The sequence below is a fragment of the Crotalus tigris genome, unplaced genomic scaffold (assembly GCF_016545835.1).
Source record: "Crotalus tigris isolate CLP2741 ecotype Arizona unplaced genomic scaffold, ASM1654583v1 scf7180000018040.1558517, whole genome shotgun sequence".
NCBI lineage: Eukaryota > Metazoa > Chordata > Lepidosauria > Squamata > Viperidae > Crotalus > Crotalus tigris.
The window spans coordinates 1050415-1066327 of NW_024096790.1; the positions used below are offsets into that span (position 1 = coordinate 1050415).

A 15913-nucleotide genomic window follows, 5' to 3' on the forward strand; every position below is an offset into this window, starting at 1 on the left:
CAAGAAACTCAAACCTGGAAGAAGGCAAGAAAACCCCAAAGCACCTGAAGGCAGGACAAGAAGCACTGGATGGAGAGAAGCAATCTAGAAGTAATGAGAAATTTCCTGACAGTTAGAACAATTAATCAGTGGAACAACTTGCCTCCAGAAGTTTTTGAGAAGAGATTGGACAACCATTTGTCTGAAATGATATAGGGTTTCCTGCCTGAGCAGGGGATTGGACTAGAAGACCTCCAAGGTCCCTTCCAACTCTGTTATTCTGTTCTGTAAATTGTTGCTGAGAATATTATACAGATACAGTTAAAACATTTGGACAAATTTGGCTGCTAGCTGATGAGAGCCTCAGGTGATTCCTCCTCTATTCTTTCATCTTCCTTGCCAAGTTCCTATTTGATCTTCCTGTTTATTTGCTATGTGCGTTTTTCTCTCTAAAAACTGGGTTCCTTTCAGGCCCTCTAACATTATAAAGAGGAAAAGACCAAAGTGGCTTTCATAATAAACTATTAAGAAACTGCCTCTGGACACGCATTTGAATGTGTGTTGTAATTTTCATGAAGTAATTTTCATGAAAATTAGGATAATTGAAGCGTCCCTTTTATCCAAGGATGCTCAAGTAAAATGTAATTATGATGGGCTGCGATCAGTCAGGTTGAATCCCTGGACACATCTTAGGAGCTTTAACCTGTCTATCTAACTACGGGATTCTTCTACCAAAACCTGTCTATCCTTCAGCTCAAGACGGAGAAAAAAAAAATGGAAAGGTGGATACTTTGGATCTTGTTATTCAAAACCCAGAAGTAACAAACAAAATAGGAGGAATTGTGTAGCAATGAAAGAAAGGTTTTAATACCTTTATTCACACAATTCTTTAAGTGTATAAAAAGAAAGATTGTTGGGAAAAGGGTAATTATATGGAAGAAAAGCAAGGGCAAAATTATCCGGAAATCAGTACAGATCTTGCATTTCAGCACATGTTCAAAGTTCTCACAGAAAATTGCATGCTGCTTAGATGTAACTAAGCAGGCCTTCTTTCCTTCCTAAATTTTATATAATATAATAATGTATACACTGTAATATGGGAGATAAGTAGAAAGCAGCTTCTTTAGGGAGAATGATATAAACCCAGAAATGTGATTAGTTTATGTTAACTCTGTTAAAATACCTTGAAGTACATCTTGATGTTAACATCCTGCTCCTATTTTGGCATTTCATAACATGTAGAATTCTACAATATTTTGTTGATGAGCACAGCTATGCACCCACACATATTGCTTAAATAAACAATATACATTTCAAACAATTTAGAGAGCTGATCCTTCTCTCAAATGTGATCCTGAGTTTAGCTTATTTAGATCTACTAATATAGTAATAGAAATTATCAAAATCCATACACAAAGCAAATGTATCCTCTTTTTCCCCCTCTGGAATTTAATGCTTAAGGTCCTAAATCAACTTATGCCATGGGTTTGGTTTTGTGGTTCTATTTTATTTTGTTTTTTGGGCTGTATATGACCCAGCTACTTGCAATTTGTAAACTAAGATTTACAGCTAAATACAATGTATGAACCCAATCATAGGGAGTTATTTGACAAACCATTGTAAAAGCCATCATTAACTTAGTGTGATGTGTGAATACATTCAGTGTATTATTGTCTTTTTGTAGTCTTGCTTTCTGAATTTCCAACTGTGCTCTAAAACAGGGCTTTTCAACCTTTTCACCCATTGTACCATTTTTAGAATATGGCAACATCTGAGTACCACCAGTTGCCTAGCAAGGTATCAAAAACTTGATGACCAAAAAAAAAAAGGGAAAAAAGTGATAAAGTACAGGTAGTCCTCGACTTACAACTGTTCGCTTAGTGACTGTTCAAAGTTACAATGGCACGGAAAAAAAGTGCCCCCCAAGCCACAGCCGAGCAAGACACCTGCCTGCCCGCCTGGCCGCACTCTTCCTCCTGTCCAAGGTTTTCATTGTTGTGAGCATTTCTGTTGAGGATTGGCAGCGGGGGTGGGGTGGGAGGGTGTTTGGTTTTTATTCCCCCCATCTGCTGGGTGGTTGCAGCAGGTTTTGGTCACTTCACATGACTCTGGGACATTGTGACCGTTATAAATATGAATCAGGTGCCAAGCATCTGAATGTAAATCACAAGACCCTGGAGATGCTGCAACATTCCAGCCGATCGGCGCTTCTTCAGGGCTCAAAAGTGCCAGGATCAGTGCCACTTTCCAGCTGGAGCCTGGCGCTGATCCTGGCGCTTCCACTGAGCCCTGACAGCCCTGCAGCTCCAGCCATCTCTCTCTCAGGCTTGTGCGGTGCTGTCACCAGTTCAGCTCATTCCCTTCCCCCACTACCACTTTTCTAGGATGGTCACGTACCACCTGCCAGGTGCCAATGTACCACAGGTGGTATCCATACCACTGGTTGAAAAGCCCTGCTCTAAAACATCAAACCAAAATCAAGATAATTTCTCATGGAACCAGGCTTTCTTATTCTCCAGCTGTTATGGAAAACTTGCCTTCAAATTCCTGCAGACTGACAAAAAGAAGTATGGAAATATGTTCCTTTTATCCGAGAATGCGCAAGTAAAATCTATGTAGGTTGTGTTGTTGTACTTCATCCCTCAGGAACAATACAATCTCTTATGTTGAATACATTTTTATATTCTGAGCAACTGATTCATAGAGAAGTTTTATGTGACAAAAATAAAATAATGGACAGCACAATTACATAATAATTTATTTCCCAGCTGATGTTAGTCCAGAGCACCTCTAGGTATTTTCATGTGGAATACGGAGCTTTCAGGCTTTTCTGCCTCATCCGAGTTTCCATGGTGACATGGCTCAAACATTTCTGAGAAAGGTGAAATGTAAAGCCATCTGTTCCTCAATATTTAGGGCTTTCAATATTTAAATGAAACAACTAACAAGAAAGAGAGCCAGCCAATATGGCAGGGAACCTACTTCTCCCCAGCCCCAGGATTTCTGACAGTTTCTCTTATTCAAGAGTGCACTGTGGTCCATCATTCTGCTTTCTCTATTTGGTGCAGGGAATAATTGATTTCAGCCAGGATGCTTGAGCACGGCATTATTTGGATATTGCAAAGCAGCTTATTGCAGATATTTTTACATTAAGCAAAATGGATATCAACATGTTTCAGTCAGGCCTTAGAGTTCATTTGGCACACAATCAGGTGTCAAAGCCATATCTCTTGAGGATGTATTCTGCTTAAAAGGCTGGGGCTGAACAAAATGGTTCTGTGGCATGAAGGTTCTTCAAACCTATGACCTGTTTATTCAAACTAAGCATCTGATCATTGATTTTGTTCATATTGTAATTTTAGATGGAGATTGTTTCTAGAGAGCTTCAGGTTCTTCAATAACTACTGGAAAACAAAAGGGGCTCTTAATAGCATCTTTTCAGACTAAAACATACTGGCAGTACGAAAAGAGATAAGCTTTTGAGAGCTACAACTGCTCATCATATTTATGCCTTTTAATACCAATATACTAGTATAAAAAGGTGCTGAAGCAATTAGAGGTACTTTTCTTCTAACAGTCTTGCTAAAGTTATGTAGAAAAGACCCCTTGAAATACTTAAAACACATTAATTCTTTATTAATCTTTTACATATGGTTTTATTAATCCACTCAGATTGAATAAGGTCAGATTTTCACCCAAGGATAGGCTGATGGTAGGTATTACTTCCTGGCACAGGCATTCTGAGATGCCCTAGTTAATGTGCTCATGCACTTAAAAGCTTGCATCTGGGTAATGCTTCTTCAAATGCATCCAAAAGGATACAGCAAAAATATATCACCACGCTGGCATCATCTTAAGCTACTAAATGGACTAACACTGGGGCTATTCTCTCCATAAAAACAATGCTGATTAAGAGCCAAAGGTCAGTTTCAGAATCCGTTTTCAATGCCAGAATTCAGCTCAGGAAAAATGAAATGGCAGCGAGCATATACAAAATGTCTTTAACTAATTGCTAAAACCAGTCCCACAACCTGGGTCTGGATTCAAACTTGAACTCTAAAGCAGCTCGGCTTTATAAATCTGCAGGACTGGGGAAGCATCTTATCTTGCAGTTAGTAATATCAAATTATTTCAGTTTTGTTATCTTTATTAAATAATTTGCTACATCTAGCACTGAACAACAAAACTTTGATTAGCCATTTAGAGTTTTCACCCAAGCAAGAATAATGTCAGTCTTCCTTATGGCAGGTGTTTTTTTTAAAACTTGGTGTCAGAAAAAACCTTGTACAAGTTTGTTAAATTCTATATTGGATTTAATATACCTTGTAAATGATAAACATTAGTATCAAGGCAGTCAAGTTTTTAATATTTTTATAGCATGGCTTCTAATGACTACAGTATATTTTTTGTGAAAGTTTATTGCATTCCTGAACTATTAAAATTAAATTTGCTATGATTTCTGTGGCATTCTTTCAGCCAATAGCATGTTCAGCCTGGGTCATATATATATATATATATAGCAAAGCAGGAAATGGATTATACTAGGAATCAGTGCTCCTAATCATTAAAGAACACATCAATTAAATTTTAACTATGTTTCAATTCCATGTCGTTTTCTCCAGCAACTTCATCCGATTCTTATCCCTTCTTGGCTTTACTTTTATTATGTCTATTATCTGCAAATTTGTCTGAAAAACTGTCACCGTTCCAGAGATAAGGCAACGTCTTTGACCATTTCTGAGTACAATCCTGACTCCCGTTCTTTTGGCTTGGATGGAAAAATGCCACTTAGAAAAGTCGTCTGCGCGGGATTCTGAATAGGACTCCGGAGCTGCCTCACCAGCACATGCTCTTGCACGCTTCATCAGCGCATGCAGAGCCCTGCCTGGCGCTAAAACGTAGAAGGGATAATGCCTGCGCTATTTAGGGGAAAAGATTAATTTGGCCAGTTAATCACCATCCCTCCGCTTGGCCACCGCGGGAAAAACCACATGGATCATACAGTGTGATAATCAAGGAGATACGGCCCCCGGAGGTTTGGGGTGGGGGTGGGGTGGGTGGGGTGGGAGGGGTGGCAGAGAGAGGCGCATGCGTATTGCCGGCGGGGTGGGGGAGGACTCAGGTGCTCGGTTGGGAAAGTTGCCCGGGGACCGAAGGGCGGACGGAGGTTGCGCCGGAGCAATTCCACGCAGGAGAGCGGCGCGAAGGGATTTTGCTCCGCTGCCTGCAACGGGAACGGCCGAGCAAAGGCAGGCGCGGCGAGGGCGGACGGGGCACTTCAGCGTCCGACTCGAGCCAGGCAGGGGAGATGCTGCTGCTGCTGCTGCTGCTGCTGCTGCCGCCGTCGCCGCCGCCGCCGCCGCCAGCGATGAGGCAGAGGAGGGTCACGGATTCCGCCGCCTTCGCCGCCTCCGGCAACGGCGGGAAGAGGAACGGGAAGGGGATCTGAAACTTTCCAGTGGGATGCTGCTGAGCGGAGCCGGGCTCCCCCCGCTGCTGCCGCCGCCTTAACCTCCCGCTTCGCTCGCTTTCCCTCAGGCGCCCAGGCGCGCTCGGAGCCTGTTCCGTTGCCGGAGCTCGGCGCCCTCGGATGCCGCCTCTCCAGCTGCTTCTCTGTGGCCGGCGGGGATTGTGGGCTCGGCTTTTCCCTCCGCCTGCAGGGGCGCGGCTGATCACTCGCCCTACCCGGTGGCGGTGAGGCTGAGGGGGGCTCGGCCCGAGCGGCGATCGCGGGCGGATAAACTCGCCCCCGCCGCCAGGAGGCTTTGGCCGCGGCTGCCGGTCCCCTCTCGCGGGATTCCCTGCCTTTCTCGGATGTGCTTGTAGTCCTTGGTCGCGATTATGAAACCCGCCGCGGGGATTCCCTCCTAGTGAGCCCCGTCCGGCCAAGCCGCGAGGAGCTGCCTCGCCTCCCTCTCGCCCACAGCCTCCGCTCCCCCAACCGAGGACCTATCCTCAGCCGCCCCGGCTCGCCATGGGGCTGGAGGTCCCGCCGAGAGTCCCTCCTTCGAAGCCTCCGCTCTCCAAACTGAGGAAAGTTCGCAAGAGGCGGGAGATGCTGCTGCAACAGCTGGGCTTCGTCTGCACGATCCTCTTTTTTGTTTGGTGCATGGCCAAGCTAGGTAGGTGGGTGGCCCTCTGTGTGTGTGTGTGTGTGTGTGTGTGTGTGTGTGTGTGTGTGTGTATGTTTGCGTGAAATGACCTACAGGGTATGCAGGTGGATTGCACACATATTCCCATGCCGAGGGAAGAGGGAAGCTGGGAGAAACGGATAACGTGGTATAAATAGGGCATCTCTGTCTCTTGTATGGCATCCTTGTCGATCTGCCCGGGTAACAGTGATTTTTATTATTTAATTCAGCCGGGAACAGTTCCGGATGTCTGAATGTCTGAGGATGCGGGAACTGCATCCAATGGCATCTTTCCCATGTCGGGTGTTCAGTGAGGTACTCTCTGGGAAACATACAAGCAAGAGGTTTCACCTGTTGTGGCCTCCGAAAGTTTAGAGCAGCCGTCATAAGATGGCCATGCCCAATACGTTTGTGTAATCCATTTGAATAATGTGCAAGTGACCGCCTTGTGTCTAGCGCTTTCATAAATTATCTGTGTAAAATAAGTGCTTCCTTATTGTTTTATATTATTTTATTTTGGTGCTTGAGCTATTGTCAGTAAAGTAGCAATGTTCTAGCCAGTCCTTGGGATCCTCACGTTTATTTTGAAAACATTGAGTTTCTGATATTTTCCTAAATAAGTATTTTCAGAGTTACAGTGTTACTTATTGAAAGGATGTGTCCTGCTCCTTGATCTACAGTACAGAGCTGTGTATTACATTTTAGGCAAGAATTGGGGGGGGGGGTATCATTTGATCTCTATGGGCACCGATACATAAGGGATTCATTATTGTTAAGCAGACATCTCAAAACTGTAGTTTTGTTTTAACAGTTACCAGTCTGTAATACCACTTCCTAGAAAAAAACACATTAATTCCTAGAAAAGACACATTAATATGTATTCATTTTAGAATACAACGTCTAAACCAAAGTGAATCTAAGAATCAAACTGGAGATATTTAATAATTAAATCACATTTTTCCAAGTCGCTATGGAGTGATTTTCATGATTGCATAATAAACATTAATGAATTGAATTAATACTGATTAGGAAATCAGAGAAAGAGCAGAGGAAAAGAAGTATCTGTGGTATAATGTTGCGTGCTATTAGAGGTAGTTATTTGGTGACTGTCCCATTTCTTCATATATTGTACAAGAAAGCCAACAGTCCCTTTAAGTGAGCTCTCAATAGGGAAGATGATGTTTTCTGTAAAAGGATGATGATTGTATTTAATGCACTCCATCCCCACCTTTAGGAGAGTTCCCTGCTAACTGAGTTACATAAAGCTTGTGAACAGAAATTGCATCACTCCTGTGTTTTCTGTTTCTTCTATGCTGCTCACTTTGTACATCTTCCAAAATGGGCAGGTTGAAAGTAGGGCTGCCATCTGATGTTTAGAAATGATCAGCTATGGACTTTTGCTGTCTCTTCTAGGGAGTTTAACGAGTCTACGAGATCAGAAACTAGGGTGATCTGTCATGTTCTAGGGATACGTTATATCTCTGCACTTTGGCCAACCCTCTAAATTAAAAGAGGCTGTTAAGAAGACACACCAAATGGAACAACTAATTTCTTTTTTAGAAAAAATAAGAGATTTGGCAAGTACAGTGGTTTCACTCTAATAAGAAGTAGGAAACACTACTTTGTTCAACTGTCATGCTGCCAGGTGGCTATTAAACGAATGACCTGTACAGCTGAGACTAACAGTTTTTCTTATCTTGGACAAGCCAGGGTTCCCATTATCATTTCACTAATAATAGGCAAGGAAAAAAAAATACAGTATCAAAAGCTGCCCTAGGAACAAATGTAGTATGTGTATAATGAATAATGTAAATTACTGAATAATGTAAATTACTCTCTGTGGTTTCTCTCACTCAGAGCAGGCTAAGACTGCAGTCCTGTGCATAGTTACTAGGGAATATGCTTGGTCAAACTTAGGAAAACTGGCTTCCCCGTGAAGATGTATTGGTTTATGTTATACAAGGATGAGCTAGAGATAATGCAACATTCCCATCTCTTAGGCATGAGATCAGACAAGAACCTCAAAGCCCTTTCACAAAGGAATTAAGCACATCAACCAATTCCACGAATCCCATTCTCTTTGGAAAGCATCATTCACTACTCAGTTCTCAGTGGTATAACTTAAATGCCACCCTGCTTCTCTTCTTATCAGGCCTTTACTAGAGAAGTGATGGTTTTAAGACTGAAGAAAATGAACAGTTTGTTGGTAATGTCTAGACATTTTGCCAGGTTATCAGGAAAAGATCTTCCACGCTATATTGCAATGGAGTGTGGCCTCACATAAATAATATTATTGATAGTTATTATTATCAGCATACCGGGTGCCATTCCAAAAACTCTTGGATGGCATTTAGAAAATCTACATTAGCCAAATTTCCATCTGACAATTACAAAAGCCACACTGTTTGAAACTGCACATATACTCTGCTGATACATTACGGCATCCTAGGTTCTTGGGAAGAACATGATGTGTATGACAGATTTAACAGAACAGAATAGAATAGAATAACAGAGTTGGAAGGGACCTTGGAAGTCTTCTAGTACAAACTCCTGCTCAGGCAGGAAACCCTGTACCATTTCAGACTAATCTCCATCCAGTGATGGAGTACCCACATCTTCTGAAGGCAAGCCATTCCACTGATTAATTGTTGTAACTGTCAGGAAATTTCTCTTTGTTTCTAAGTTGATTTTCTCCTTGATTAGTTTCCATCCATTGCTTCTTGTTCTGCTTTCAGGTGCTTTGAAGAATAGGTTGACCCCCTCGTCTTTGTGGCAGCCCTTTAGATATTGGATATCTGCTATCATGTTATCCCTAGAACTTCTTTTCATTAAATTAGACATACCCAATTCTGGCAACCGTTCTGTATATGTTTAAGCCTCCAGTTCCCTAATCATCTTTGTTGATCTTCTCTGCCCTCTTTCTAGAGTCTCAACATTTGTTTTTACATCATGGCGACCAAAACGAGATGCAGTATTCCAACTGTGGTCTTATCAAAGTATTATAAAGCAATGTTAACACTTCACGTGATCTTGATCCTATCCCTCTTTTAATGCAGCCTAGGACTGTGTTAGCTTTTTTGGCAGTTCAACACCAGTTCAATACCAGCTAAAGAACTGGAAGCTGTGAATTCACACAGTTGTGTAAATACTAATTTGTTAAATATGTGTGCTGTGAGCAACTCTGGGCAGCTCACAGCAATCAATAAAAGGCTAAAAGATAAAGATAAAAGGTGGTCTCCCTGTCCCTTGCCAAAGACCTGGCTGAACAGTCAAGTCTTTATGCTCTTCCAGAGAATAGCAGAATGGGAGCTATCCAGATCTCGGGAATCACATTCCAGATGGGGAGGTGCTGCTCTAGAGAGGATGTGCTTTTGGGATCCTGATATATGATATTGTTTAATCGAAGGAACCTGGAACACACCAACCCTGCCAGATTGAATTGGGAGACAGACTGTCCCTCAAATAAAACCGGGCCTTATGCCATTGTTTGATTTGTACCCTCTGTAGCCCTCCTGAGGTGGGTAAAGCCTAAAATTTTCAACTTTTTTTTGCATTATGGGTAAGATGAACAGTAAAATGGATGCTTTAATCCTTGCAAAAACACGAGGCAACATTTCATACCTTCAAATACTGAGCCCAGTCAAATCAGGCTGTCCCCCCCCCCCCTTGTTTGGTGTTAAAGGACAAAATGGATACATTTAGTCAAGGCACAAAGACGAAGAATGATCCCACGTTTCAATGAAGTTGACCACCCCATCATTATCTGATTACTTGGTTATTTTCACTGGACTTAAGAGATATTGACGCTGAAATTTTCTCCATATAAAAGAAAGCCGTAGGAGTACAGCGGAGGATTTAAATATAAATATGACTGCATTACATAATTTAGATTCACCTACTGTGAACTTTATTAATATTTGTGAGGACCAACCTTCCTTCCTTCCTTCCTTCCTTCCTTCCTTCCTTCCTTCCTTCCTTCCTTCCTTCCTTCCTTCCTTCCCTCCCTCCCTCCCTCCCTCCCTCCCTCCCTCCCTCTTTCTTTCTTTCTTTCTTTCTTTCTTTCTTTCTTTCTTTCTTTCTTTCTTTCTTTCTTTCTTTCTTTCTTTCTTTTTTATAGATGCTGGGATTCTATACCCCTCTCCTGATGTTTTAGTAATCAATTTTTAATTTCAGTCTTAGTGACATATTGCTACCCTCTTACATACTGTATGAAGAAGTTGTTAAGGGGAAAGAAGAATGTAAAAAAGCCATACCGGCCTTGTTCCCACAACCCATACTGTCATATACTGAGGATCAGCATATCAGATGTGATCTAGAAGGGTTTGATCTTAGCTCAAGGGATCAATTGCCCCACCTGAGTCCAACTCCTAGATAGTTCTATGAAAAGGGGACTTTTATAGGAATTAGCTGCCCGTCATTGTCTTATTTTTTTTTACTTTTCCACAGCATGCATGGGGTAAAACAAAAGAATAAAATAAAGGGGTTGGCTGTGTCCCACCAATTTTGGACTAGAAAAAAAAATAACACATCAGTCCTTGAAGATGGACGATGTCAAAAAATAGATTACTGGTAGACTAGAACTGTACTGAGATAAGCCATTATGTAGTAAAGAATCTTGCAAGTCTGCTTGTATCTTCCCTTCCTTCCCTCTTATATGAAGGAGTCTGGAAGGCAAGTGGGGGGGCTACACTGAGTCATTTTGTAATGCTCTCTTACCTTTCTGGATTTAACACATGTTTTATTTGCACCTGGTACTTCTCAACAGTCTCTGGAGTCTTTCTTCATGGTCATCTCTCTGGCTCTGTATGCTCCGGACCACTGTGGATTTTTTTTATTGCTCTGATTAAAAACAAAGCAATACAAAAGAAATGGCAGCCACTCAATCTCCTTGGCCAGATCCTGGGAGAATTTATAAAATGGTTGCTCCCAACTGACTAGGTCACCAGAGATTGTGCTTTACCAGCACACAAGATGAGGCTACCAGTAGTTGAGGTCGCTCACTTGGCCAGCAATGTCATGTAAACATTGGCAATTTATTTGCTTTTCCCAATGTGATGTGTCCCAGATGTGTTAGACTGTAAGATTTACTATCCCCAATGAGCAGGGCTATAGTAATTCAAGATAGAAAAGTATGAATTGTACCTAGTAGAGGTTCCTGGGGAAAGCTGGTCAAAACTATATAAGCATTCAGCATGCCTCAAATTTTAAAGCATAAAATCCTTTTTAGAGAAACCTTTGAATTCAGCATGGATTCTAAATTAGTGTACAAGAAAAGATATACATATATTCTATCATCACCTTTTTTTTAAAAAAAAGTGAGTATTTTTGTGCATGTAACCAACTTTGAATGGTGCCCTGTCAGTTTCATTTAATGTGGATGCATATGCATAGACATCCATATTGATAAGCCAATGGTTCCTAATGGCTCGTTCCAACCAACTCTTTACAGACCATGGGAAAATCCTGTAGAGAAGGAAAAGTTGTTTTAGAAGTTACTGGTCAGATGATGAACAGAAGTGTGTAGTCCTCCACTCATATGTCTAATAAAATCCTTGCAATGTTTGCATTTCCATGCCATGTTTTATTTGTGGAAATAAAAATATAGTTAATTCCTACAAAACTCTTTAATGATATGGATTCTATGGAAAGTTTCCAATTCCATCTCCTTAAATACAGGTTCTCCACAGGGCTGTGTCCTGAGCCCTCTACTGTTCACCTTGATGACCCACGACTGCTGTGCCAAATCTCCTATGAATCATATTGTGAAGTATGCAGACGACATGGCAGTGGTGGGTCGTATCTGGGATGACAGTGAAGATGCTTATAAGGAAGAGGTGAAGGCTCTGGTGGACTTTGCAATAAAAGTAACCAGGTTCTAAATGTTGATAAAAGAAAGGAGATCATTGTAGATTTCAGAAAGAAATACTCCACTCAGTATCAAGGATTCAGCTGTAGAGATGGTCAACAGTATTAAGTATCTGGGGGTGCAGATAACAAACAATCTGAATTGGTCTCTCCACACGTCATCCTTAGTGAAGTGTACAAACCAGCATCTTCATTTCCTGCATCAGATGAGGAGAGCACAACTCTCTCCTTCTGTCCTGGCCACTTTTTACAGAGGCACGATTGAAAGCATTTTAACAAACTGCATCACTGTCTGATTTGGTGGCAGCAGTGCCTCAGATGGAAAGTCCATGTAGAGAATGGTAAGGACAGCCGAGAAGATAATAGGAAGCTCGTTTCCTGGTATTCAGGATGCTGCTTATAAGCGCTATGTGCTTAGACCTGAAAGCATTGTTAGAGACCCCACACACCCACTATATGGTCTGTTTCTGTTGCTCCCCTCTGGGAGGAGGTTTTGAAGTATTTCTAGCAGGACTACCCAATTCTTTAATAGCTTTGTTCCCTATCCCATCCATCTGGTTAACTCACAAGATTCGTTTTTCACACCATGCACATGTATACATAATCCAAACTAGACTGCTGTTTCTCTGTGTCGTGTAATATATGTGGGTATATGCATAATTATGTATGTTTGTATGTATGTATGTATGTCATATTTATGTAGTGTATATCGGAGGTGGTGACCCTTTAAGAGCTGAGTGCAATGAAATTTCATTTTAATGTATGCTGATAAGTGTACATTCAAAGTGACAATAAAGTTATTCTATTCTATTCTATTCTATTCTATTCTATTATTCTATTCTTATATTTGATTCCATTATAAATACATTGCATTACATTTATTTTTTTACCTTTTGCGTTTTCAGTTATATAACTGTAAGATTGCTAAGTTGCAAGGTATTAAGCCCACTTCATGAACTTTTCCCATTTTATTTTTTAAGCCTGAGCTGTATGAATGAGCCCAGGGGGCCTATATTACTCTGCTTCTAAAGCTAGCATTTCTGTGGGAATTTAAATGGCAGGTTCCTACTGGGTATCTTTAGAATAAAGGCTTATTTGAAATTGTCTCTGCATAGTACACTTGAAAGAGATTCTTGAAGTAACCATCTATTAACTGAGAACAGTACAAGTCTTGTGTACATTGTTTTATTACTTTTGTACGGCCTGGCTGTTGAACTGAAGGAGAATAGTGAAGCAAATGTTCATTTTCCTCCCATTTCTTAAATTCTTTTATTTTTGTTATTATTATTCTTATTTTCCGCCAATTTGTTTGCCCTGGGAACTATCATTGAGGATTATATACCTGATATTTTTTGGAATGCTTCTAAGTGTTCTTCAACATTTGTATAAATGATTTAGATGAGGGAGTAGAAGAATATTAATCAAATTTGCAATGACACAAATTAGGCTGGGATTACTAATACCTCAGAAGACCGGCTCAAGGTTCAAAAAGATATCAGTAGTCTTGAACATCATCCCAAAAAACTGTGGAGTTCTGCATTTAGATAGGAAAAATCAGATGCACACGTACAAGGTAAATGGTACCTGTTTTCGCAATAGTATTTGAAGAAGGAGCTGGATGTATAGACCACAGATTAAACATGAGGCAGTTTTACCCCATACTAATCAGATCATATCTGCAATACAAGTAATCTAGTTCTTGCTTAATGTTCACTCATTCAGCAACTATTCAAAATTGTGGCCCTGAAGAGGTTTATTTAGGATGATTCCTCATATTCATGGCTGTTGCAGTTTCTTCATTGTCACATGATCATGATTTGGACACTTGGTGACCACTTGCAATGATGACATTGAAGCGTCCCATGGTTATGTGATTGCCCTTTACAACTATGGCTGCTGCCTTATGACAAACAAAATCAATGAGGAAACTGGCAGGAGGTCGCAAATGGTAATCACGCGACTGCCATTGTAAGTCAGCATGATCAAATGACATCATATCTTATGATCACATCACTTAGTGATGAAGTTCCTAGTCTCAATTTCTGTCAATAAAAGAAGACTACTTGGGTTGTATCCAGGTTTGCTTGCTATAATACAAAAAGAAAGCTGAAGAACTAGAAAGAATATGAAGAGTAGCAATAAAGATGGTAAGGGCTTTGGAAGCTGTATCCTATAAACAACAGTTAAAGAAAGTGGCTGCATTTAGCCTAAAGAAAAGAAGACTAAGGGGTGGCATTGGAGTGGTCTTCCAAAACATGGAGGAATATTCCAAGGACAAGGCTGTGATTTTATTCTTCTTAGTGCTTGAAGGTAAGACAAGAACCAATGGGTGGAAGCTTTACAAAAAAAAAGATACAAACTCAAACTAAGGAGGAATCTCCTGTCTGTGAAACCTGTTGAACAGTGGAACAGCCTGTATCTTGGAGTTGTGGTTGTTTCATCACTGGAGGTTAGAATAGAATAGAATGGAATGGAATGGAGCGGAGCGGAGCAGAGCAGAGCAGAGCAGAACAGAATAGAATAGAACAACACACTTGGAAGGGACCTTGGAGGTCTTCTAGTCCAACCCACTGCTTAGGCAGGAACCCTATACCATTTCAGACAAATGGTTGTCCAATCTCGTCTTTAAAACTTCCAGTGTTGGAGCATTCACAATTTCTGGAGGCAAGTTGTTCCACTGATTGTTCTAACTGTTAGGAAAATTATCCTTAGTTCTAGATTGCTTCTCTGTTTGATTAGTTTCCATCCATTGCTTCTTGTCCTGCCTTCAGATGCTTTGGAGAATATCTTGACTCCCTCTTCTTTGTGGCTACCCCTGAGATATTGGAACACTGCTATCATGTCACCCCTCATCCTTATCTTCATTAAACTAGACATACTCAATTCCAACAACCGTTCCTTATATATTTTAGCCTCCAGATTTTCAATCAAAGGTTGAACAGCCATTTGTCTGTTAAATTCCCACCCTGAGCAAGAGGTTAAAAATCCTGTGATTCTGTGATTCTATGATTCTATGCCTGCATGTCCCTCCATAGATAGTCCCATGCTTATCTACCATGTTGTATTCTTGCTCATCACAGTTAAGTGATTAACTGAGCTGTGTTGATCACTCACATGATCAGGATGGAACTTTCTGCATATTATTAGTATTAATGGCCATATCTTACTTTTTCACAACTCTATGAGATGGTTTTGTATCTTATGATTTATCACTTTATTACTTGTGTGTATACTGAGAGTTTATGTACCAGAGACAAATTCCTTGTGTGTCCTATGACACTTGGCCAATAAAGAATATTCTATATTCTGTTAGTTCAAGGTCACACAAAAATGTCCATTGCACATCCTGATTTCTGAAGTCAATACTGTAACCAGTATAGCACTTTTTGTCTTTCTTCTTTATCATCTTCCCATTCCTCCTCTTGTCTTGGATATTTTTCTATTATGTATCAGTCCATATATAATTTATATGTGTCAAAAAATTATCGGATACTCCTTTCCAGCTAATAAGGTGGAGAATTCATGGTGATAGATGTATTAATAGTTTGATTCAGTAGGAGGCAACTTCCATTTTAGTCTAATGGTTTTTTAATGGAAAGAATTATATATATATATGGATAACCCAAAGTCCTTTTTGCCCTTACAAATAAGTGTCTATCTTTGTGCAGGACAAGAGTCAGCTGTTGAAAACCAAAGTGTTCTGTCAGAATTATGGAGAAATAGAAAATTGATGGCGTCACATAATGAGTCACACAAAAAGAACTGCACAGAGCCAGGTAAGAAATGAAGAGCTTTAAGATACTGTTCACTTCTATCTTATTGTGGCAATAAGCAGCAGTGTGTTAGAATTGGAAGACTGTGCCAGGCAGGAAGATGGTTTAATAAGTGCCTAAATTGGTGAGGGAGAACTGGCAGAGAAATGGAAGGATTACACAGCC

General features: G+C 40.7%; 1 protein-coding gene across 2 annotated transcripts in view; it reads left to right on the forward strand.

The window, feature by feature from the left end:
* Nucleotides 1-5104: 5104 nt before the first annotated feature.
* The window catches only part of SLC24A4 (solute carrier family 24 member 4), a 123207-nt gene continuing 112398 nt past the window's right edge, over nucleotides 5105-15913 (forward strand). For both annotated transcript variants that reach the window (XM_039346979.1, XM_039346980.1), the window contains exons 1-2: nucleotides 5105-6101; nucleotides 15644-15751. In XM_039346979.1, the coding sequence (XP_039202913.1) occupies nucleotides 5954-6101; nucleotides 15644-15751 (256 nt within the window). In that variant the 5' untranslated portion in view covers nucleotides 5105-5953. The remainder of the gene's footprint in view (nucleotides 6102-15643; nucleotides 15752-15913) is intronic.